This window comes from Saccopteryx leptura, chromosome 6 (genome assembly GCF_036850995.1).
Source record: "Saccopteryx leptura isolate mSacLep1 chromosome 6, mSacLep1_pri_phased_curated, whole genome shotgun sequence".
Lineage (NCBI taxonomy): Eukaryota > Metazoa > Chordata > Mammalia > Chiroptera > Emballonuridae > Saccopteryx > Saccopteryx leptura.
Window position 1 is genome coordinate 163837995 of NC_089508.1, and position 24673 is coordinate 163862667.

The window sequence follows — 24673 nt, forward strand, 5'->3', positions numbered from 1 at the left end:
CAGTGCAGTCTTGGTCCTTTTGTTATTTTTATTGCCCTTCTTAATCTTTTGCACTAGATAAAGAAATGGAACTTTCAGTTAAGTTCAACATTAAATTTCTGAGTGCTGGTTAAGGCCACCATGCTGGATGGCATGGAGAATGCCTACAAGTCATATTTATGAATCACTGAGACCAGCAAGAGTCCTAGCTTAGATCTAAAGTTCCTTCAAAAGGTGGGCAGTGTGTGAGGAGTTAGATTTTTAGAATTATGTATAAATAAACTAAAGGCCTATATACTCTTAACATAGATGTTGGTTAACACCTAAGAAAGAGCCAAAATGGAAATACCCCAGAGACCAGAAAGATATCCTGAGACTTTCACTGAAAGATGCAAAATAAAGGCAGAAACAATATTTTAAAGAACCAGACAGATAAATACACTTACCAATCAATCCCTCGATATCAACCTGGAGGTGCCGGCACTTAAAGTCAGGGTCAGCCCCATTCTTGTGCAAAACTATCTGAGAAATACATTCTTCAATCAACCTGTAGTACTGAGGTCTATGGGAGAAATAAAACAAAGTTGCCAAAAGAAAGCCACAATATAATTTTCAGAGAAGTATTAAGGATCAAGAAAAAGAAAAAAAAAACCACTCTGACAATAGACAAACCTGAGGATAAGTGTTCTGGAAAAAAACTTTTCTTTTTTTTTTTAAATTAATTAATTTATTCATTTTAGAGAGAGAGAGAGAGAGAGAGAGAGAGAGAGAGAGAGAGAAGGGAGAGAAGGGGGGAGGAGCAGGAAGCATCTACTCTTATATGTGCCTTGACCAGGCAAGCCCAGGGTTTTGAACCAGCGACCTCAGCATTCCAGGTCAACACTTTATCCACTGTGCCTCCACAGGTCAGGCTGAAAAGATCTTTCAATAAAATTAACAGAAGTGCCTGACCTGTGGTGGCGCAGTGGATAGAGCGTCGGACTGGGATGCGGAAGGACCCAGGTTCGAGACCCCGAGGTCGCCAGCTTGAGCGCGGGCTCATCTGGCTTGAGCAAAGAGCTCACCAGCTTGGACCCAAGGTCGCTGGCTCCAGCAGGGGGTTACTCAGTCTGCTGAAGGCCCACGGTCAAGGCACATGTGAGAAAGCAATCAATGAACAACTAAGAAGTCGCAACACGCAACGAGAAACTGATGATTGATGCTTCTCATCTCTCTCCGTTCCTGTCTGTCTGTCCCTGTCTATCTCTGCCTCTGTAAAAAACATAAATAAATAAATAAATAAATAAATAAATAAAATTAACAGAAGTATCACTGCCATGCTAAGAAACCCCTCTTCCACATCAGCTACCCCATCTACTTCAGATAATTAAAATTTCTTGCCATCTGCCTCCTAGTGCCAATCCCTTCCCATCTAAAATCTCAGGCTTGACCCTTCCTGTGATGGATGGTACTATTGCCAAACCTCTACTTTCAGGAAACCTGAAAGAACTTTAAATTTACCTCCCTTTTTTATCATCTTCATTCCACCCTACTATCTCCCTCCAAAAAAGGAAGGTCATTTCACTTATACACTGACCTTCTCTACAGTGAAACCTTTCAGATGGATCAAAGGGACCCCTGACAACTCCCTTTAAAACTATAACTAAAAATGAAACCTAATCCGTGACTGTTCTTTCCCCCTTTACAGACAATCTTTTTTTGTTTGTTTGTTTTTTCTGAAGTTGGAAACGGGGAGGCAGACAGACTCCCGCATGCACCCAACCGGGATCCACCTGGCATGCCCACCAGGGGGCGATGCTCTGTTGCAACCAGAACTATTCTAGCGCCTGAGGCAGAGGCCACAGAGCCATTCCCAGCATCCGGGCCAACTTTGCTCCAATGGAGCCTTGGCTGTGGGAGGGGAAGAAAGAGACAGAGAGGAAGGAGAGGGGGAGGGGTGGAGAAGCAGACGGGCACTTTTCCTGTGTGCCCTGGCTGGGAATCGAACCCAGGACTCCTGCACGCTAGGCCGACGCTCTACCACTGAGCCAACCGGCCAGGGCTACAGACAATCTTTGAACTTAAGGATTTTGCTCTTTCCACTTAGGCTGAAATTCAAAACTTCCCATAGGTAAACGGTCTTACCTGGCATCATAGTCATTTCGGACCAAGAGCAGGTGCTGCAGAATGGACAGGAAGTGTGGCTCTGCCTTTGAGTCCTTCACTGTGTTTAGGAGAATCTGGAAGACTTCACTGAAGTCAGTGGAAAAGGGGAAGAAGCTAAGGAAAGCACATATTTAGATGCCGTGACAGGTGGCTTGCCCAGCTCTTGGGAAAAGAAGCAAGATGTTCTTCTATTCTAAAAGCTGTTCTTCCTGTAAATATTGCCCAAACCTTTAAGCTCTATAAACCTCTTTTAGCAAAGGGACTAGTGAGTTGGTGGTACTATACAGAGACAGAGGATTGCTAGTATTTGGCTTGAAGATCAATTAGTAGACAGAAACTAAAAGATAACTGCCTCAGTCACTGTGGCAAATGTCAGTAGGAAACCAAATTCCTCTGTGTATCAGTCTTAGGAATATATACAAGCCAGCAAATTATAACCCACTCCCTGACTTGTGTGTGATCTCTAAAAACCAACTCTACATCTTAGTAAGCTAAACGATCGTGTTCTAGGAGGTCTATACTAATTGTGAGGGCTGTTTCCATGCTAAACAACCCTCAGATCACCTTTCTCAACTCCCCTGGTCCAAGGTGAGGTAAATAATCTAACAACAATCAACAGACACCTGTCCTATCTACCAAGAAGACACACAGGCTAATGTCATCACCCCTACACCATTCCATGAAGGGAGCTACCACTGAATGCCTTCTGAATGACCCAGTCAGTGAAAGGATATTCCATCTCCATTCGAATGTCATCCAGCCGTCCCTTCAAGTCAAAGGAATCTTCATCCCCTTGCTCATCAAACACATTTAGCTGCACTCTCATATCGTCATTGTCAATCTCCCGAAGTTCCTATCCATGACAATAACAAAAGTCAGGGAACCCAGAAGTGTCTTATGCTGGCTAGAAATCCAAGCTTTACAATCTGGTTTTTAAATTGAAAACCACAGGTATCCCTGGGATGACTGGGCTATAAGGGGAGGAAGGAATCAGCCCAGACTTTTCGATGAAGGGCTACATCTCACCTGCAACACCTGATGCAGCCCCAAGCGCATCAGTTCACTTCGGATATGAACTCGGAAGTCAAGTTCTTCAGCTGGTGTGATGAGAGCATTGATCAGTTGTAGGCATCCCACCTAAAATAAAAAAAAGTAAGCAGTTATTTCACTTAACTCCTGGATATCAAGATTCCTTTCTCTTTCCATGCCTTCTGACGACCCCAAATACAACCTAGGAAATGCACTACAAGACTACAAGAAGGACTTCCTGCTCGAGCAATAAGACCTGGTTTAAGCAGATTGGAGAGCTCAGTGATCTGAACAAGTTCAAGGATTTGATAGTATGCTTTGTTCTAGACTTTGGATTTCCTAACTCGTAAAGAGATATCATGCCTTTTTCTCATCTCATAATGAAGAACAGTTCTTTCTTTGCCTTCTTGGAGAGGATAACCACTTTCTCCTCCTGATAAATTCTATAATATAAAATATATAGTTGGGAAGCATTCCCTATGCTCTATTAAAAGGTCAAATGAATTTAAGTCTTTCCATGTTGAATTCGACTCTGGGGTCCAGGTTCAGGGGATATACATGCCTTGAGTGCAATGGAGGTCCCACTTTTTAATCCATCCAACAGTGGTTGGAAACGTTCCATTTCATCCATCTCAGCTCTTTCTGTCATTGCCTCCAAAACCCTCTCATTCCTGCCCAGGAGAAAAGAAACGGGAGAGAACTGCCCAGGTGCTCTGACACAGATGTACATAGCAGGTAGATTACACAGGGATGCCGATCAGTTAGGAAATAGAACATCATTAGTGTTCTGGATTTCTCACATTATTCCTCTCATCATCTAGAACAGGGGCCACAATGTGCTGAAAGCTAAAGATCATCTCCTCAGAAAAATGTGCCTTAAAACCCATCCTTATACTATCTATAGTACCAAATTAAGACCCTTGTTCTATAAAGTATAAATTGGTACAACTTTGCTCACTGGCCGGGAGTTGTGTGGCTTGAGGGCAGGCACCATCCAAACACTGCACACCAGCCCTAACCTGCTCTCAGTGGGTAAATTCACAGAGAAACATAAGTGGATAACAACAGAAAAAGGAATTGTGTAGAATAGTGGGAATCAGCAATTTTGCACAGGAAGTTTTGGGAGCTGTTATTTACTGTCGTCTGCCTGAAATTGGGACAAAATTGAACAAACAAGATGAGTTTGGTGCTTTGGAAAGTCTGAAAGCTACTAGTAGCTCTGTTCTCCTCTATTGGGAGACGTAACAAAGACGAATGAAACTCTTGCAGAAAACCCAGGACTTGTCAACAAATCTTGTCATGAAGATGGCTGGCTGACCAAGATGACACTGACTGACCCTTCAGAACTAGATGAACTAATGTGTGAAGAAACATGAGAGAAATACATTAAATCTATTGAGGAGTGAAAATGGAACCCCCTAAATAAAGTAGTATGAAACAACTTTAAAAATCCAATACATAAATTGGTACAACTATTGGAGGGGCATTTAATATTACCAATTCTGAATACACATACCATTTGGCACACTTCTAGAAATCTAGTGAACATAAATGCATAAATATAAAAGAATATATGTACAAGGATGTTCACTGTGGCATCTCTGTAACAGTAAAAATTCTTATCACCTAGAGCAAGAGCAGATATGCTCAAAAGAAAAAAGCTCTACCTGAAAGTATAGCAATGGGAGAATTGTTAAATAAGTTATGGGACACACAGAGTATGAAATGCTGAATAGCCACTCAAGATATGTATAAATGTTGACATAAAAGGATGTCTAAGACCTAATGTTAAATTTTTAAAAAGCAGAAAAGAATAAATGGTATGATTTAGCTTTTGTTAAACCCCTCCAAAAATAAAAAATCTATCCTAAACAAGTGATTGATTTTTTAGGCATATACCATCTTTCCTTAGTTCTAGAATATCATCTTTTGGAGTGACATATCTTAGAATCTAGGAAATGCAATATATTTGTGCTAGAAACATATCTATGAGACTGTATGAAGTCATTAACAGTGGTTATCTCTGCAGAACAGGATTTGCCAAAGGCATGAGGCTGTTAAATTTTACTTCATATACTTTTGAATTATTTGCATTTTAAAAATAATGTTGTGTTGCTTCTGAATTTTTTGAAATGGGAAAATAAACCCTTGTCCTAATGGAGGTCTCGGAGCTATCCAACTATACCTCTAAGAATCAGTGGTACACTCCTGAGAGCCCCCATCACCTAACGATCTTTCTTAAATACTAAGATTCATGGTGGTCACATCTGGGAAGAAATAGTCTTACTCTGTACTTAAGACCAAGAGGCCACCTAAGCAACTCAATTTTCCTCTAGACTATGGAAGATGGTAAGAGAAGAATGGAGAAGAGAGTAATTCCAGTCACATACATGTCCTCTGGCTGTGGTAAGATACAAAGGGCAGAAAGCAGCTTAGCTGCATCAATCATCATGTTGGGGACGGCAGGGTCCATGGCTCTGACCAGCAGCAGAATTCCTTCCTCTGTGTCTAGCATGGTCTTGATTCCAAACTGTAGGACAAGAACAGAGAAGGGAGGTTTAAACATGAGAGCATCTAACCCAGGACAAGTTTAGGAGTCATTATGGGTTGAATGGTGATGTTTCCTCCCAAAATTCACACACTGAAGTTTTAGCTCCTAGCGCCTCAGAATGTGACTTTATCTGAACATAGGTTCACTGGCAAATGTAATTAGTTATTACAACAAAGTGATATTAGAGTAGAGTGGGCCATAATCCAATGACTACTGTCCTTATAAAGAAGGGAAATGTGGACACAGACACGCACACAGGGAGGATGCCATGTGAACACGAAGGCGGAGAGAGGGGTGATGCATCTACAAGTCAAGGAAGGCCAAAGATTGCCAGCAAGCCACCGGAAGCCCGGAGAGAGGCCTGGAACACACTCGCCCTCACAGCCTTCAGAAGGAACCATCCCTGCTGACGTCTTGATCTTAGACTTAATAGCCTCCAAAACTGTGAGACAGTAAATTCTGTTGTTTAAGACACCCAATTTGTAGTACACAGCAGCCCTAGCAAACTAATATAGGGGTAGGATACTTTTCCCAGTAGAGCTAAACAGAAATGAGCATAGCAAAATAATTTTCTCTGACACATAACATCAAAAATCTTGGATTCTTGTTTCTTTTTAATGCCCAACTGACCCAATGGAGTAAGTTCATTACAACAAAATTAAACAGTGAGAGAAATATAGATTTGCTCCCTGGGTTAAAAAAAAAAGGTTCTATGGTAGGAATAGTCTGTGAAAAAAACTAAACATAAACCTTTCAAAAACAATAACTACAAATCAGGAAATTCAAAAATTAGCAAATGAGGCCCTGGCCTGTTGGCTCAATGGTAGAGCGTCGGCCTGCCGTGCAGAGGTCCCGGGTTCGATTCCCGGCCAGGGCGCACAGGAGAGGTGCCCATCTGCTTCTCCACCCCTCCCCCTCTCCTTCCTCTCTGTCTCTCTCTTCCCCTCCTGCAGCTGATGCTCCATTGGAGCAAAGATGGCCCGGGCACTGGGGATGGCTCCTTGGCCTCTGCCCCAGGCGCTAGAGTGGCTCTGGTCGCAACGGAGCGACGCCCCAGAGGGGCAGAGCATCGCCCCCTGGTGGGCAGAGCGTCGCCCCCTGGTGGACATGCCGGGTGGATCCTGGTCGGGCACATGCGGGAGTCTGTCTGTCTCTCCCCGTTTGCAACTTCAGAAAAATACAAAAAAAAAAAAAAAAATAGCAAATGAAACTAGAAAAGGAGAAAGAAAATTGAGTCTGTTCTCTGAAAACAGACATTAGAACTGGAGAAAAATGAGCCATAGAAGCATGTATATGTGGCAATCAAAAAGTTAGAATACTAAAAGGGAAAGCAAGAAGCTTGAACCTCATATTCCTAGGTCCTTTTTGGAGTTTGTCAATAGAAGAAAGAGAATAGGGGTCAGGATGGGGTTGGAATGAAAATGGGAAAAATCTCACCTTGTTGTTCATAAAAGCTTTCAAGCAGCGAATGATCTCATGCTTGTTACGGCTGTCGTAGCTCCTGCACGAAGACATAATCACTGAAGTCCCTTTATTCTATACCTTTCTCCCATCTGACTTTTCAGTCTTGCAAACAAGGGTCTCAGAAACATCCCCAACTAGGTGAATACATTCTAGCCCACAGCACTTTGCCTGAAACACTGGCAAAAACAGGTAGCTGAAGGATCCCCACCATCAAAGACTTTTGGTTAATCCTCTCAAAACCCAAGACTTAGTATTGCATTAAAATCTTCCCATTAATTCCCTCTAGGCTCCTAAGTGCTAAATTCTATCAGGATAACATTCCAGCTCTTACTGCTTGCCTCACTACTTCAAAGGCTGGAAGTCTGTCCACTCAGGAGGTACAGGCCCTGTGTTTTGTTCTGGAAAGATTCCACGAAGTAAAGCAATTGCTTTGGGTCAGGCTGGCTTCAAGGGAGCTGATAGTCCAAGTATCCCCAAAATTACTCTAACCCTGGAGACTGTCATAAAGCTAGTTCCAAACTGATGAAGTGTGCTATAAGACTTTCAAATAGGATATGACCTGGATCAGATCACGGAGAGCTCTGGACTAAATTAGACCCTATTTCCGATTAGATATGCTGGGAGACTCATACTCCTATGTGGTATATATATCCTGTGTTATTCACCATGAAGTTTAAGTTCTTCCTCCCTTTCCTAGATCTATAACCATCATCCATCCTCTAGTCACCCACACAATAAACCCATTCTCAGCTAACAACATATTCCCCTAGTCCACAACTTTACATTTAACTGCTATTTTCTCCTTTAAAGCCAATTCCTCACAAGTCATTACCCAGGAGTCTCTTCTTTCTCATCGTGGAGTCGTTTAAGGATGTCTAATAAGGAGGCCAGCCCCTCAGCACCGAATGTTTGCACCCAGCTGTAAGAAACAGAGACAATGCAATATTAAGTCAAATCAATAAATATATCTGTACAAAACAAAGCTTATCCTGGCAACTCCTTATTCCCAATCCAGAACATTCTCACATTTCCCTGACTCCTTGGGTCTTCAGTCCCCACCGGTGAACTCTCACCCTGGGCTCTACCTCTCGATACCACCTCAGAATCCTCACCTGACAGGGTTGTTGTTGAGGGAGACACGCAGGGACTCCAGGCAGCTGAGCAGAGCCATATCCCGCAGGCCTGATCTCAACTCCTGAATGTACATCATGGCAGACCGAGAGCTCTCCTTCTGGCTCATGCCCTAGACAGGAGCACAGAGAGACTCAGTAAACCTGGGCCCAGTCATAAACGGGACTACTATTAGTCAATACGGTTCAAATAATATCAAGGCAGATACCCATCATACATATCACCAAACTATGTGAGGCTCACAATGTCCCATCCCATCCCCCATATACACTTCATGAAAACTGAGTCAGACAAAATGTATGTGAGAATGATAATTTAAGTGAAAGTGTTAAATGAGTAAACTCACATAACAAAGTGAAATAGAACTGATGTCGACATTAAACACTCTAAGAAATTGGCAAAACAAACACGTGTAAGATAGGGGCACAGTCTCCCATGCCACGGGTACCTGCCCCAGAACTCACAGCCTTGGACGTGTGCAGGTACTGGGACACCATCTCACGCTTGATGATAATGTCCTTCTCCCTCAAAGGCTGCTGTTTCTCCTCATTCAGGTTCATATCCAGCTAGCAGAGGAAGGAAAAAAAGGAAAAAACAAAATTGCCTCGAGTTCTTTACAAGTATTCAGTGTTTAATATTTTGTATACATAGTGAAGAGTTGAACACATTAAATCCTTACTGAATAAATCAGTTTTCCTGATCCTTAGAGATTTAAGCTATTACAGATAATGAAAATTCCTCAGGGACATATTTGGTTAACATTTTAGTATAGATCTTTGCAGACATTTTTATACATATACACTTATCAGTTTTCCTAACAAAAATGGATTCAATATAGATGAAAATTTTGTTTTGTATGACTGAAAGAAAAGCACACATATTTTTTTTGTGTGCTTAGGATAGACCTTACTAATCCCCGCAGACTGTAGTACTGAGTGACTGACACCATCCAAACACCAGCAAAGTCTGCAGCACTCTGGGCCTAAACACCCATTACCCCTGGTTAACTCAGTCCCCGTACGAGCTCCTTTCCCATGAAGACGGAACTGGACACTGCGATATACAGCCCCTCAACAGATATAACCTGGAATGTGTTATTGGGAGAAAAGCTCTGCTTGAGCCTATTGCATGTATAACCATGTGTCTGAGCCCAGCACCTCAGGGAGCACAAGTCTAACCTTAAAAAGTCCAGAATAGTATTTGAAATGAGGAAACATAGGGGAAAATGGGTATAATCTATTTCTTCTTGGTGTAGTGTGTGTGTGAGTGTGTATGCATGTGTGTGTGTGTGTGTGTGTGTGTGTGTGTGTGTGTGTGTGTGTGTGTGTGTATGTAGGAAACCCAGCCCCCAAACAGCAATAATAATTTGACGTTTTTCTGACTCAATCCCTGGTGCTTTTGCCCTCATTTTACAGGTGAATTGAGCACAAAAATTGCAAACTGCTGGCCCTCAGGTTGAATAAGACCCAAAGATAACTATGTTTAGTTTGTTTAGGCTCAACATTTTAAATTTGGGAAACTTCAAATAAAAATATAAATTTCTAGCATCAAGAAATGTAATTATCAAATCTGAGATTGTGGGAAACTCTACAAGTCAAACTGTTTCTATAGGAAAACTTACAGATTAAATGAAATTTATGGGAATATTAGGTACGATGGACTCTGTATTAAATTGTGATTTGAACCTGACCAGGCGGTGGGGCAGTGGATAGAGCATCGGACTGGGATGCAGAGGACCCAGGTTCGAGACCCCGAGGTCTCCAGCTTGGGCACGGGCTCATCTGGTTTGAGCAAAAAAAAAAAAAAAAAAAAAAAAAAGCTCAAGCAAGGGGTTACTTTGGTCAGCTGTAGCCCCACGGTCAAGGCACATATGAGAAAGCAATCAATGAACAACTAAGGTGTCACAACGAAAAACTGATGATTGATGCTTCTCATCTCTCTCTGTTCCTGTCTGTCTGTCCCTGTCTATCCCTCTCTCTGACTCTCTCTGTGTCTCTGTAAAATTAAATAAATAAATTTTTAAAAAATTGTGATTTGAATAAAAAAATTATTTTTTTTAAAAATGACCTCACTGGGGAAATCTAAACATTGGTATGATATTTGATATTCTTTTTTTTTTTATATGAGAGGCAGGGAGGCAGAGACAGACTGGCATGCACCCAACTAGGATCCACCCAGTAAGCCCACTAGGGGACGGTGTTCTGCCCATCTGGGACAACTGCTCCCTTGCTTGCAACCCAGCCATCTTAGCGCCTGAGGCAGAAGCCATGAAGCCATCCTCAGTGCCCGGGGCCAAGCTCAATCAGCTTGAGCCATAGCTGTAGCAGAGAAAGAGAGAGAGATAAAGAGAGAAAGAGAGAGAGAGAGAGAAGGGGGAGGGGTGGAGAAGCAGATGGTTGCCTCTCCTGTGTGCCCTCATCAAGAATCAAACTCAGGACTTCCACACGCCAGGCAGACAATCTACCACTGAGCCAACCGGCCAGGGCCTATATTTGATGCTCTTAAAGAATTACTGTTCTAAATTACAGATTTCTGGCTTCTTTTGCAAAGTAGAGATATATGGCACTACTGGGCTAGTATTCCCAACAGGAGTGCTGCAAAATCTACTGGAACTAACAAAAATGCCAAAAGTCGCCTGGCCGGGTGGTGGCGTGGTGGATGGAGCGTCAGACTGGGATGCGGAGGACCCTGGTTCGAGACCCCAAGGTCGCCGGGTTGGGCGCAGGCTCATCTGGTTTGAGCAAAGGCTCACCAGCTTGGACCCAGGGTCGCTGGCTCAAGCAGGGGGTTGCTCGGTCTGCTGTAGCCCCACAGTCGGGGCATGTGTGAGGAGGTGGTCAATGAAGGACTGGGGTGTCGCAGCGAGAAGCTGGTGATTGATGCTTTTCATCTCTCTCGTTCCTGTCGGTCTGTCCCTATCTATCCCTCTCTCTCTCTGTGTCACTGTAGGGAAAAAAAAAAAAAAATGCCAAAAGTCTTTCTTCATTTTACCACAGTCTTCATTTTTGTCATCTTCTATTTAGTCCGTTTAACTTTTTGACGATACCTCTCTGGCCCTAAAGCCATCTAAATGCGTAACCCAAGGCCAAGGTGTTGTCTTGATAGATCACACTCTTAAACTCTAGATGTACTTGGATTACTAAGAGACAAGCTAAAAGCTTCAGTGAAAAGTAACAGTAGTGCTGGCTGAGTGTTTACTACAGACCAGGTCCTGCATTCAGGAGTTTAAGCCACACTTTTAATTAAGTCAGGCCTGCACTAGTCTCTTCTTGAATTGGAAATCATATATCCAGGCAATAGACAGGTCTTATGAAACCTATAGGCATGTACTCAAAACTTTCCAAGACTTATCACTAATGGGCATTCACTGAATGTCCCTCACCCAATGATCATAAAAGAACAGCAAAGTAAGCCACATCTGTGTATATGTCATTGCTCAAATGACTTCAGCGATAATCTTTAAAGGTCTTCTAGTGATCACAGCATCAGAATTCCCTATCCAGACCTTGAGCAAATGATGCCTTTCCATTCCTCAGTTTCTTCTTTGTACAAAGTTCACTGTGAAAGTTTCCACACTTTATCTAATCTGGCTAATCCAAATCTCTACACTACCACATGAGTTGCTCCACGCACCCCACGTCCTTGTGGCTAAAGTGCTGCTGGGCAGAAGGACATTAACAAGGTAGTTAGTGATCAGACATTTCCAAGCCTAACTCACAGATTACAATCTTATGTACTGGTGCTTGTATATTTAGTCCCTTTGTTAACGGCACTGCTATTAAGAAGTACCCTGTTGGCTCTGGCCAGTTGGCTCAGTGGTAGAGCATTGGACTGGCGTGTGGAAGTGCCGGGTTCGATTCCCAGTCAGGGCACACGGAAGCGCCCATCTGCTTCTCCACCCTTGCCCCTCTCCTTCCTCTCTGTCTTTTTCTTCCCCTCCCGCAGCCAAGGCTCCATTGGAGCAAAGTTGACCTGGGCGATGATGAAGGCTCCATGGCCTCAGCCTCAGGTGCTAGAATGGCTCCAGTCGCAGGGAAGCAATGCCCCAGATGGGCAAAGCATCGCCGCCCAATGGGCATGCCAGGTGGATCCTGGTCGGGCGCATGCGGGACTCTGACTGCCTCCCTGCTTCTAACTTCATAAAAAAAGAAAAAGAAAAAAAAAAGAAGTTCCCTGTTAAGCCTGGAGTTCTTTATAATTAAGGGCTAGTTAGGGGCACTGTGCACACAAAAGGACCCATCATGCCCACAAATGCATTTTCAGAAAGAAACAACATTTTGGGGTGGGAAACTTACCAGCATCTGTTCAAAGAGTGCTAAAACTTGCTCATCTGGAATATCTTGCAATGACTGTGCCGTGGAATCATCACCATACGCTGCAGAAGAATTTCTATGAGCAGAATTGGATTTTTCTTTCTCCTTCTTAATTCTCATACTGGTAAATCTCTCCAGCTGAGAAAGAGAAAAAAGTATTAGCACTGATCCATTTTCATATACACAACAAACCACACACGAAATAGCCAGCCCTGGAGCTTCTCACACATGCATGTTTCCTCTGATTTGGGGCAGTTCAAGACTCTTCTGACAGGAAGAGAAGAAAACAGTCTTCTTCCTATCTAATTTAAGACACTGATACTGAGCTCTCAACTTTACCCAAAAACAAAAGGACTGGAATATTAAGATTTGGAACCTCTCTAAAAAGAGAAAACTTTGTTCTTGAATTTCCCTGCCATTTCTAGCAGCAGAGCACTGAAAGCATCTCATGTACTGAGCTATCTCAATAAAATGCCCTTTGTTTCCTTCTAACTATCCCATAATAAACCTGGCCAGGCCCTCAGAAGATCCCTTCATTCAAGGGGTAAATATGACTATAGATTACAATAGATATGTCAGAAAATAAATGAATAAATGCCTTAAAACCAGGAACCACTCCGTTTTCTTTCTTCTGAACCTGTCCTAGCATTTGTCTTACGTAGGCAGCAAAAGTTCAATATATATTCTTCAAAATCGCCTTTGCAAAGAATACAGTGTACTTCAAGGGTATATACACCATTTCTCTGCCAACAAAATGCTCATAAACTATTCCTCAAACCCCAAGCAGAGATAGATGCTCAAACAAAAAAGAGCCACTGATAAGCTGCAGCTTACCAGCTTTGCCTATTTGAAATTCATAGTAAATATCGGCAAGCATTATGGAGCTTCAAGTGATATGAGTGGCATCCAGACTGCAAGTTAGCTTGGAGTTTATTTTTTTTAAAGATTTTGTTAACTGATTTTAGATAGAGACAGAAGCAGGGGGGCGGGGAAAGCAACTTGTAGTAGTTGCTTCTCATATGACCCTTGACCGGGCAAGCCCAGAATTTCCAACTGGCGACCTTAGCATTTCAAGTTGACGTTCTATCCACTGCACCACCACAGGTCAGGCAAGTCAGCTTGGAGTTTAAAGAAAGCACCTATCCTTGGGGGCCAATGAATGTGCCAGGGAAATGCATGCAATGGGCCAAACAGACCCAAGAGTTAGGAGAAAGCTTTGGGATGCTCTGAGAACAGAGCTTAAACCACAATTATAAGTTATTAAAAATCAAAGTTAAAGTAATGTGTAAATACCAAAGTGTGGAAAATGAGCTAGAACATGCACATGCTCAGCAATATTTCCTTACCTCATCTGCCATGAGCCGCTTCAGAGTCTAGGAAACAGGAAAAAGAAGGGAGGAGAAAGAGAAGAGAGATCAGTGAACTATCAGGAAACCTCCCAAACACCAGATGGCTTGGAGAAAAAAAGAAGAGAAAATGAGTTGAAAGGATCTAAGTTACCTCCCACAAGCTAAAAGATTTCTGCCAAACTATTCCTTAGCACATTCCCTTAAATGAGGGGCAGGAAGAGTTTTAAGGTCACCAACATGTGGCTAAAAAAAAGGATGGAGATCTGAAAGAACTCTGAATCCAATGCCCAATAAACCCATGAAATATGCTCAATTTTATTGGTAAACAAGGAAATACAAACTAAAACCACAATCAGATAACATTTCACACTAAGATTGGCAAAAATTTTCATGTCTGTCTGGTTGCAGAGCAGCGGAAGCTCTGGAACACTGTTGGTGGCAATGTAAATGGCTATGGCCACTTGGGAGAACAGTATGGGCATTATCTAGTAAAGTTAATATACTATACCTCAACAGATTTTTATATATCTACCCTATAGAAACTTATACATATGTAGTAGAATATGTATAAGAAGAGTGTTCATAGCAACACTATACTATCTAAAACAGAACCATCCAAATAGTCATCAAGAGTGGAATGGATAAACTGGTATATTGGTACAGTGGAGAGAAAGTGAATAAACTTAGAGCTACTCACAAACATAAAAATGAATGTATTCCTTAATTTACATGGCGTTTAAAAATATGTAAAACTAAATTATCTTATTTAGAATATAAAATTATAGAAGAAATGATTACCACAAATGTCAAAACAGTGGCTACTTGAGCTAAGTGGAAAAGTTGTGCCTGCAAAAGGAAACAAGGGGACTTCTGGGGTGCTTATAACATTCTATTTCTTGACATGGATGACGGTTACATGGGTGTCCAGTTTATAATTATTCTGCATGTGTTATGTTCTCTTCTGTATACATGCTACACTTTACTAAGAACAAAAAGTCTGAATGAGTAGTTAATGGAAAGCAAGAATTCTTCACCTGAATACCTAAATTTTTTTTTAAGATTTTATTTATTAATTTTACAGAGAGAGAAGAGAGTGGGGTGGAGTGAGAAGTAGTAACTCATATTTACTTCACTTTAGCTGTTCATTGATTGCTTATTGCCATGTGGCTTGACCGAGCAAGCCCAGGGTTTTGAACCGGCTACCTAAGCATTCCAAGTTGACACTATTCACTGTGCCACTTTATCCACAGGCTAGGTTCTATTACTTAGTTTTTAAGCCATATTCTTTTTGCTAATGTCCTTAGAAGAGTATTAGTTAATACCTCTTGACTCACCTCCCTTAACTTCTGACCCTGCCACAGAGCTACTTTACTAACTTTTTTTTTTTTTGTATTTTTCCGAAGTTAGAAGTGGGGAGACAATCAGACAGACTTCCACATGCACCCAATCAGGATCTACCCGGCATGCCCACCAGGGGGTGATGCTCTGCCCATCTGGGCCTTTGCTCCATTGCGACCAGAGCCATTCTAGTGCCTGAGGCGGAGGCCATGGAGCCGTCCTTGGCACCCAGGTCAACTTTGCTCCAATGGAGCCTTGGTTGAGGGAGGAGAAATGAGAGAGAGAAGAAGGAGAGGGGGAAGGATGGAGAAGCAGCAGATGGGCGCTTCTCCTGTGTGCCCTGGCCGGAAATCAAACCCAGGACTTCCACATGCTGGGCCGATGCACTACCGCTGAGCCAACCAGCCAGAGCCTAATAATCTTTTTATGGACAAGAAAAATCTGTGCAATGGTCATGTTCACCATGTCAGAGTTAATTTTGCCCTCCATGGTCCAGAGGAGGTTAAGCTTCCACTGACTAAGTGTAAGGTCTACCGGAAAGTTCTGTCCGTTTATATCACAACAAGTTTCAACAAGTAAGCACATGTTTATTTGGCGCATGTGTGCCTCTTTATTTTTATCACTTAATGTATACATACTGACGTAGCAAATTAACTAAAACAAAGTTGACTCACGTTAGTCTTATGTGTGAAGCGATAGTGTACCCATGGCTACTGATAAAGTTCATTTACGCCCCTGTAATTTTTATGAATTTCAACAAGGAAGAAATGCTACAGAAGCATGTCTGTCGCATCCACCATATTCCCCAGACTTAGCACCCTCCGACTATCACTTGTTTTTGTCCTTACAAAATTTTTTGAAGGGCAAAAAATTAAAAAATGAAGAAGATATCAAACAAGCACTGGTTCAATTTTTCGCATCAAAAGATAAAACATTTTTCAAAAATGGGATATACAAATTGCCCTCATGCTGGCAAGAAATCATTAATAATAATGGCAATTATATTATTTAATAAAGTTTACTGACGGTAAGAAAAATTTGTATTTTGTTTTATTCCAAAAACGGACAGAACTTTCTGGTAGACCTTATACTAATCACTTGAAACCAAAAAAAAAACTTTGCTCAGCATTGATGGAATTTAACATTACTTGGTTTGTGTTGCTTACTGAGCAGTGAAGGCAGAAGGATGATGAGGAAGAGATAGCAATACCCAAAGAGATTAGTAGTTCCTTTTGTCACCACCCTGGGTCACCTGGCACACAGACATGCCACATGCCACAAAAAGGATGAGTTAGGCCCTGGCCAGTTGGCTCAGTGGTAGAGCATCGGCCTGGCGTGCAAGGGGTCCCGGGTTCGATTCCCGGCCAGGGCACACAGGAGAAGCGCCCATCTGCTTCTCCACCCCTCCCCCTCTCCTTCCTCTCTGTCTCTCTCTTCCCCTCCCGCAGCGAGGCTCCATTGGAGCAAAGATGGCCCGGGTGCTTGGGGATGGCTCCTTGGCCTCTGCCCCAGGCGCTAGAGTGGCTCTGGTCACAACAGAGCGACGCCCCGGAGGGGCAGAGCGTCGCCCCCTGGTGGGCGTGCCGGGTGGATCCTGGTCGGGCACATGTGGCAGTCTGTCTGACTGTCTCTCCCCATTTCCATCTTCGGAAAAATACAAAAAAAAAAAAAAAAGAAAAAGGATGAGTTAAATGTATACAGATTAGGTTGTCATTGCCAAGGTCAAACTTATTTTCTCTGAGACTACCACGTTGTTCTACAAACACAGAATGCTCCCCCTTAGAACCAAGCAACAATCTAAACAATTCTTGAGTGGAGGCAGCATAGGTAATGTTGCATTCACCAAGCACAAGAACAAACATCGGAGACCTTAAGGGGTTTAGATCTTACTTTATCAGCCAAGTTTAACCTGCGCAGGGACGAACTCTCAAGGTGTCCGGAGACACCGTACCCACAAGGGACTGCAAAATGAGAGTCGCGCCTGGCGCTTACAGCTAGTTCCTTATATATTCTAAGTAAGCAAGCATTACACAGAAGCAGATGTGGTGGTTACCTATTCGCTAAGGGAGTTGCACATAGCATAGCAACAGGGGCTGGGTCTAGCTCATTAGCAAATTTCAAACATAAACTTCTGATAAGGGTCTCTGACCAATGGAATGCAAATGTTTGTCTTCCTTTGTTCTCAGCCTTACAGGGTCCCTATCATTACCTCCCTGTCTCTGCTTCTACACTCTGGCAATCCCAGCACACTTTCCTGAATTTAACAATTTGATCTTTTCTTGATCCTTACAGGTAACAGAACTTGGATGTGATGAATCAAATGATCAGGAGTGTTCACAGCAGCAGGAAAACCAGCAACCTGTTCTTTCTGCCCACACTTACTTCTCTTCCATCCATCCCCACTACTACTACCCAAGTTCACACCATTATTATCTCCTACTTCATTTACTGCAACAGCCTCCTAACTGATCTCCCTGCCTTTAGTCCCCTCTGCACCACACCAAATCCCTTCTCCATACTATATCCAAGAGTACTCTTTGTAAAATGCCAACCTGCCCATATTATTTCCCTACTGAAAACCCTTCAATAGCTCCCCACTGCCTTCAGGTCAAAATCCAAATTCCTTAGCATCGCACATAACATTCTGGCTTCTTTCCCTCCACTCATCTCTCAGCAAACCCTCCACCCCAGACTCCTCTGGGCAGACTGTACTAGCTGCAGGATCACAGTCATGCTGTCTCACCACTCCAGACCTCCCCCAGGCTGCTGCTCCCCTCAGCCTAGACTGTGCCCTCAAGGCTAACTCCAATATGCCCTACAGGGTGACACCTCCTCTAATTGGGCAGGTACCACTCCTTGTGGTTCCATAGTAATAGGTACTAGTCTGTCTCATAGCACTAGCAGTGGATTACAATTGTCATTTCATTGCCTGTCTCCTCTATCCCTTTCCAGACTCAATTCCTTCAGGGCAGAGCCTGAGACTTAGTCACTACATCTATGAACAAATACCATAATCTGAGGCCCCTTTCCTAAAATAACAACCCCTGGAGGAGCCCTCAGTTTTCTTCCTCCTCTTCATTGTATCAGGGAAGAAATCGAAGCTCAGACAGGTGGAGTAAGTCATCGAGGTCACGTGATTAGGGGCAAGATGGGTATGAAACTCCAGTTTCTAGATTCCAAAGCCCCAAATCTGTACATTCCTTAAATTCTTCTGTCTTGTCCCCATTTAATGCCCACTAATAACTCTTGCCTTTAGATGCAAAATAAACATTTTCATAAGAAAAAGATCATAGTTTCCCTTGGTGCATCATTAAAAATAGATTTAATTCTTTTAAAAATGCATCCATGTTTTAGTGCTTGATTTAATGACAGAGAAAAACTATCCATACAGGATAAAAGCTGCATTTCCTCAACTAGTCCAAGAGAGGGCAGCAACTACCAGCAAAGAGAATCAAAGGATAGGCAAAATTCTGTTTCAGAACCCCTTAGAAAACCCAAACAGCAAGCCCAATTCAATTACTGAATTAACTACTAAAATAGAATCTGCTGCTATAGCATATTCAGGGTGTATTGTTTATTTCTTTAAAACTGTGTTTTCCTTACAGATCCTATGTATACTGTGTTTGCAAACAGTAAGTTTTTTTCTAATTATATTAATTATTTTGTGGATTGAGATATAGAACAAGAAGTTCTCAGATTATGACAAGTAAAAAGAACTAAAAATAGTGGAGTCCAGGAAGATAAACGCTACTGGAGCTATATTTATGCTTTATGCCTCAGATTTCCAGGCATAAGAAGGACTCGAATCACTCTAAACTGTCTTGTCACTGTGAATTCTTTTCTGCCCCCAAACTAAACCAACAGTCCCCTAGTGACTATCTGCATTAAATACTTCATCTTCCCATCCCTCCTACTGAATTTTCCACTAAAACCTTTAGCTACAAATATAAATAATAAAGGATCTATAAACACTGAATAAAAAATTTTAATGCCAATATCTGCTCATGAATATAGATTAATAGGAACTTACAAGTAAAAGATGGTATACTGAATTAAAACATCTACTTTTTCCCCTTCTTGAAACCCTTCTAGATCGATTGAAAAGAAATTTTTAGAAATAAAACAATGATGGAAAAAAGGACACTATAAGGTTCAGAAGAATCAGAAAAGCACAACTGCAACCAAATTTTGAAGGTGAGGTATGAACAGAAGGACTAACGGTAAACCCAATAGACCTAAGAAACTGAGCCCTAAACCAGAAGTAGGAAAAAACAGTAACCAATCCAAAATATACTTGAGGATCCTCAAAAGGCTCATGAATTAGCCTGACCTGTGGTGGCGCAGTGGATAAAGCGTCGACCTGGAACACTGAGGTTGCCAGTTCGAAACCCTGCCCTTCTCTGGTCAAGGCACATGGGAGTTGATGCTTCCTGCTCTTCCACCTTTCTCTCTCTCCATCCCTCTCTCTCTCTCTTCTCCTCTCTAAAATGAATAAACAAATAAATTAAAAAAAAAAAAAAGGCTCATGAATTAGTGGCACCAGGTATCTCTGGAAAGAGGAGTTGGAGGGAGGGTAGGTTAAAATATATATAAAATTGGCTGAAAGATACTTAAGAAGCAGATCTGTCGACCCTCCTGCTCCTGCCCCACCACATGCCACTGGGAGACTGTTCTCTCTGACTCCAGAAGTCTGAAATTTTATTTTTAGAAGAGGTTAAAACAGAGAGTCTCTAGATTGGGGGACGCACAGTTGTAGGTAGGGATCCTATACAAAAAAAAAAAAAAAGAAGAAACTAATCTTCCCCCTCCTAGTTCTCAAAACCCCAGCAGCCTGCCCTTACCCTTGAGGCAGAAGGTTGGATAAGTCTTCTCTGGGGAACTGAAAAATGACCTTAAGCTGCTGACATAGTCTAAGTAGCTCACCCTAGATCTCTGCGGTCCAATGTGCTAGCCACTAGCCACATGTAATTCCTGAGCACTTCTGAAGTGGCTACTGCGACTGAGGAAGGAATTTCTAGTTTTATTTAATTTTAACAAAATTTAAATTTAAAAACTAATAATTTATCGTTACTGTTAAACTTAAGTATATTTGGGACACCCTCGGTATGTGAATCTACTTTTCATTTGTAAATTTTATGAGGTCTAAATATACACCAAGTATTCTGTATGAAAATTTACCACCCAAATTGAGATGTGCTATAAATGTAAAATAAACAATGGAGTTCAATAACAATATAAAAAAGAGAATGTAAAATATCGCAATAATTTTTATATTTCTTACATACTAAAGTAATATTTGAGATATATTGAATTAAATATTAAAATTAATCTCACATGTTTCTTTTCACTTTTTTCTTTTTGCCTTTTTCTGTGACTGCAAAAAAATATATCATATGATTACATATGTGACTCATTTTATATTTCTACTGGTCTGGGTTGGCCTACAGTGAAGCACACAGCCAACAAGCCCTGGCTATCCAGAGTTTCCAATCAAAGTTTTATTCCTACAAAAAAAAAAAAAAGTTTTATTCCTTCATTCTTAAACAGTAGCAGACAACTCTGGATTATCAGATATTTGGGGCAAGCTAATATGACAGTGAAAAGAAAAAGCAAGCTATTAAATAGATAACTATGCAAGAAAGATTTTTTTTTTTTTTAAATAGTTCTTTATTATGTTAACTCTTTTATCAAACAGTATTATCATTTATTCTTTCTTCTTTTTTTTAGAGAGGAGAGGGAGAGACAGAGAGAGAGAGAGGAGAGACAGAGAGAGAGAAGGGAGGAGGAGCTGGAAGCATCAACTCTCATATGTGCCTTAACCAGGCAAGCCCAGGGTTTCGAACCGGCGACCTCAGCATTTCCAGGTCGACGCTTTATCCACTGCGCCACCACAGGTCAGGCCAGCAAGAAAGATTTTTAAGAAATCGTGAATATCCACGAGAACATAATGACATTTAAAAAAAACATTCAGAGAAAAAATTACCCTTAGAATATGAAAACAGAAACTCAGAGAAAGCTCAACAGAATGACAGGAAGAAAGAATAGAGGGAATTTCCCAGTACCAAAGGGTGAGTCTCTAGCACAAAGGACAAAAACAGATCACACAAAGGCATATCATGGTGATATTTCAAAACATTGGGAATACAAAGAAAATTTACTATACTCACCCTGGCCATATAGGTCAGTTGGTTAGAGCATAACCCCAATATGCCAAGGTTGTGGGTTTGATCCCCAGTCAGGGCACATACAAGAATCAACCAATGAATGCATAAATAAGTGAAACAACAAATTGATGTTTCTCTCTCTATCCTCCTGCCTCTCTCTCTCTATCTCTAAAATCAGTAAATAAAAATTTAAAAAGAAAAGAAAATTTACAGGATTCAACAAACAAAGGAAAAGTGACTATATAAAAAAGAATAGAGCAAGTTTTGGTTTTTCTAACAATATACCAAAAGCAAGATGACAATGGAATAAGGCCTTTAAAATCTGACAAAAATAATTTCCAACCTAGAATTCTATATACTCAACCAAACTATCAATCAAATGTCAGTTCAGAAGAGACATTTTCAGACAGTTAAGCTTTCAAAACATTTATTTCCAGGTACCTAAGAAAGCTATTGTAGTATATGATCCACCAAAATGAGGGAGGAGCAACTCAAGACAAAGACTTGAAATACAAGAAACAGGAGACCTAACACATGAAAGAAGTAAAGAGAATCCCTAGGACAAAGATTCCAGATGACTACTCTGTGCCAGAGAGCACAACTAAAAGGGAACCATAAGACTTGAGTCAGACCCTCAAAGACTGTCATCACCATCATCGGCTTTTGTTCTGGCTCTTTCAACTGACAATACCTACTAAGACCAACCCAGATTCTTGACTTGTCTGAACCATATGTTAATAGTTTCTTCCCTTCCTTCCTTGCTCTACAGCATAGATTATCAAGGACACTCATTCTACCCGATAGACTTTTTCTACTTTGACTTACTGAGAAGAACTGAAAGTTGGCCATGGTAAACTCAGAAGCAGAAAATGCAGACTGGCATACGCCCTGACCATATTCCTGTTGGATGTCAAGTACATGGCTCTCAAGGCAGCCTTGCGACATGCTCCACTGTGGTGAGGACTATGTTCCCCAGGTCCTTATGGCCCACTGAAGTCCTCAGAAGGGACCCTTGTAAACATTTGGAGAATATAAAGTCAGACTGTGACACTAAGACAGTATTTAGTTTACCTTATCCTAGTGGCTCAATCTAATGGTGTCATTTACAAACGTCTAGATTTTTGTCACTCAATTTTTACAATAATCTTTCACTGATATGCAAACAATTATTAATAGATGCATAAAATATTTATTTTAAAAAGGGGTAGAATGGTCTTGGCCAGTTGGCTCAGTGGATAGAGAGTTGGCCCAGCACGTGGACATCCCAGGTTCGATCCCCGGTCAGGGCACACATGAGAAGCAACCATCTCTTCTCTTCCCTCCCTCTCCTGTTTCTCTCTCTCTTCCTCCCTCGCAGTCAGTGGTTCAATTAGTTCGAGCCCTAGATGGGGTTGGTGGGTGGATCCCGGTCAGGGTGCATGTGGGAGTCTATCTCCTGTCCTCTCACCTTAAAAAAAAAAAAAAAAAAAAGGAGGGGAGAAGAACATTTGTTCCATAGGAATTTTTTATTCAATAGAAATAGATGAGCAAATAAATTTTTAAAGTTCATTAGCTGGTACAAGGAAAGAGCTTAACAAAATTGCATTTATCAAAATGAGCTTCATTTTCTCCAAGAGTCTCAATATTATCAAATCATACTTTTATCAAATTACTCAGAGGTACTCTGCACTAAAAGTAACAGCATCAAAAATAAATATACTTGGCTGGGTATGCTCTGCACTAAGACCATCAATCAACATAAAAATAAAAAGCTGTCCCCTCAACTCAACTTCCAAAGAGTAATTCAAGGCTCTGATTCAGTCACCACATCCTAATGTAATATGTGGTAAAATAAATCTTTTGCTTACCATCTACAGGAAATAAGATACTTCCTAGATACTTTACAGTTTGGTCTCTACAAGAAAACAAAAATTAAAAAATCAGAAGATCGCAAGGTATGCCCTCTGAGGCCGAACTAAAGTAAATGACTTAATGAGTTTTAAATATGCCCTGATCAATTATTATCATATTAAATGCAAATAAACTATAAAACTTCCTTTCCATAACTGGATTTGTTGCAGTGGTGATGGTGGTGTATTTATTAATACTTCAACTTTTTAAAAGTAGGCCGATGGGACTAAATTTGGCAGTCTTTTGAACAAAGGTTCCCTCTGTTTGCCTAGTAAAAGAATAAGAATTGGACCTATTATAAACTCAAGGACATAAGAAATTTCGTCTGAGGGACTGATTCACCTCTATCCAATTCCCTGAATCTTTCATTTTTCCCTCCAGTCAGATAAAGGGCACTGAATTACAAGACAATTAAGGATTATCTCTTGGCACAGGATACTTATGTAGCCAAATAAAAGTAATTGGGTAGTGTTCTTAGCAGCAAAGAGGTTAGAAAGATCTAATAAGAGAATATGATTAAACATTTTCTGAACACTGAGTATGTTACAAGGCAAAAAGTGTTTCTAACTCCTACAACTGTCCTTCACAAGAACAGTTAATCATGGACAATAATCCTATAAACCCTGTGGCTAGCACACAGGTAACAGAAACCTGCAACTATAGGCATATATCCCAATACTCTCTAAGATTTTGTACAGGCTAACTTATACAGGACAACTACAACTATATTTGAGCTCTTGGCTAAGGGACTACCTCCAGAATACCACAAATGAATGCCACCTGGCCCCTACTCTGTAATGATTCTGGGAGGTCCATGATCCCTGGGCCTTGTAATACCTATAATCAAAATGCAATTCCCTAGCTGCCTCAGAATACTCAATTCCTACCTCTTCCTTTTCTGATATCCACCCTTGGCTCCTGGGCTAATTCGGTGTGAGGGAAATGTTTAGTGTGGTAGGTAGAATTCTAAGATGTTTTCCAAGATTCTTAGCCTGCTATACACATCCTCTATAATAATTACCAGGACTAGAAATATGATAGGATATCACTCCTATGATTAGCTATCTGGCACAACTGACTCTTAAGAGAAGATTATCCTCGTGGGCCTGATCACATGAATCCTTTAAATTTAGGGTGAGAGGTTAGAGACACAGGAGTCAGCAGTATGGCATTTCTGGCTTGAGCATGAAGGAAGGTCAAATGTCAAAGATTGCAGGCAACTTCTAAAAGCTGAGAGCCAGCAATGAGACAGGGACATCAGTCCTATAATTGTGAAAAATTGCATCCTGCCAACAGCCTGAATGAACCTGGGAGCAGATT

General features: G+C 41.4%; 1 protein-coding gene and 1 non-coding gene across 3 annotated transcripts in view; one reads left to right on the forward strand and one right to left on the reverse strand.

The window, feature by feature from the left end:
* The window catches only part of DIAPH1 (diaphanous related formin 1), a 98541-nt gene that overhangs the window by 54312 nt on the left and 19556 nt on the right, over positions 1-24673 (reverse strand). The window contains exons 2-13 of one of the 2 annotated variants that reach the window (XM_066344672.1): positions 13959-13985; positions 12595-12750; positions 8764-8865; positions 8281-8411; positions 8001-8087; positions 7142-7205; positions 5544-5683; positions 3716-3824; positions 3151-3261; positions 2859-2977; positions 2104-2220; positions 426-541 (exon numbers count right to left, since the gene is read on the reverse strand). In XM_066344672.1, coding sequence (XP_066200769.1) covers positions 426-541; positions 2104-2220; positions 2859-2977; positions 3151-3261; positions 3716-3824; positions 5544-5683; positions 7142-7205; positions 8001-8087; positions 8281-8411; positions 8764-8865; positions 12595-12750; positions 13959-13985 — 1279 coding nt within the window. The remainder of the gene's footprint in view (positions 1-425; positions 542-2103; positions 2221-2858; positions 2978-3150; positions 3262-3715; positions 3825-5543; positions 5684-7141; positions 7206-8000; positions 8088-8280; positions 8412-8763; positions 8866-12594; positions 12751-13958; positions 13986-24673) is intronic. The other variant, XM_066344673.1, reaches the window with a different exon arrangement.
* Positions 6506-6581, forward strand: TRNAG-GCC (transfer RNA glycine (anticodon GCC)). Its single transcript has one exon. It is a non-coding gene; the product is annotated as a tRNA-Gly (tRNA).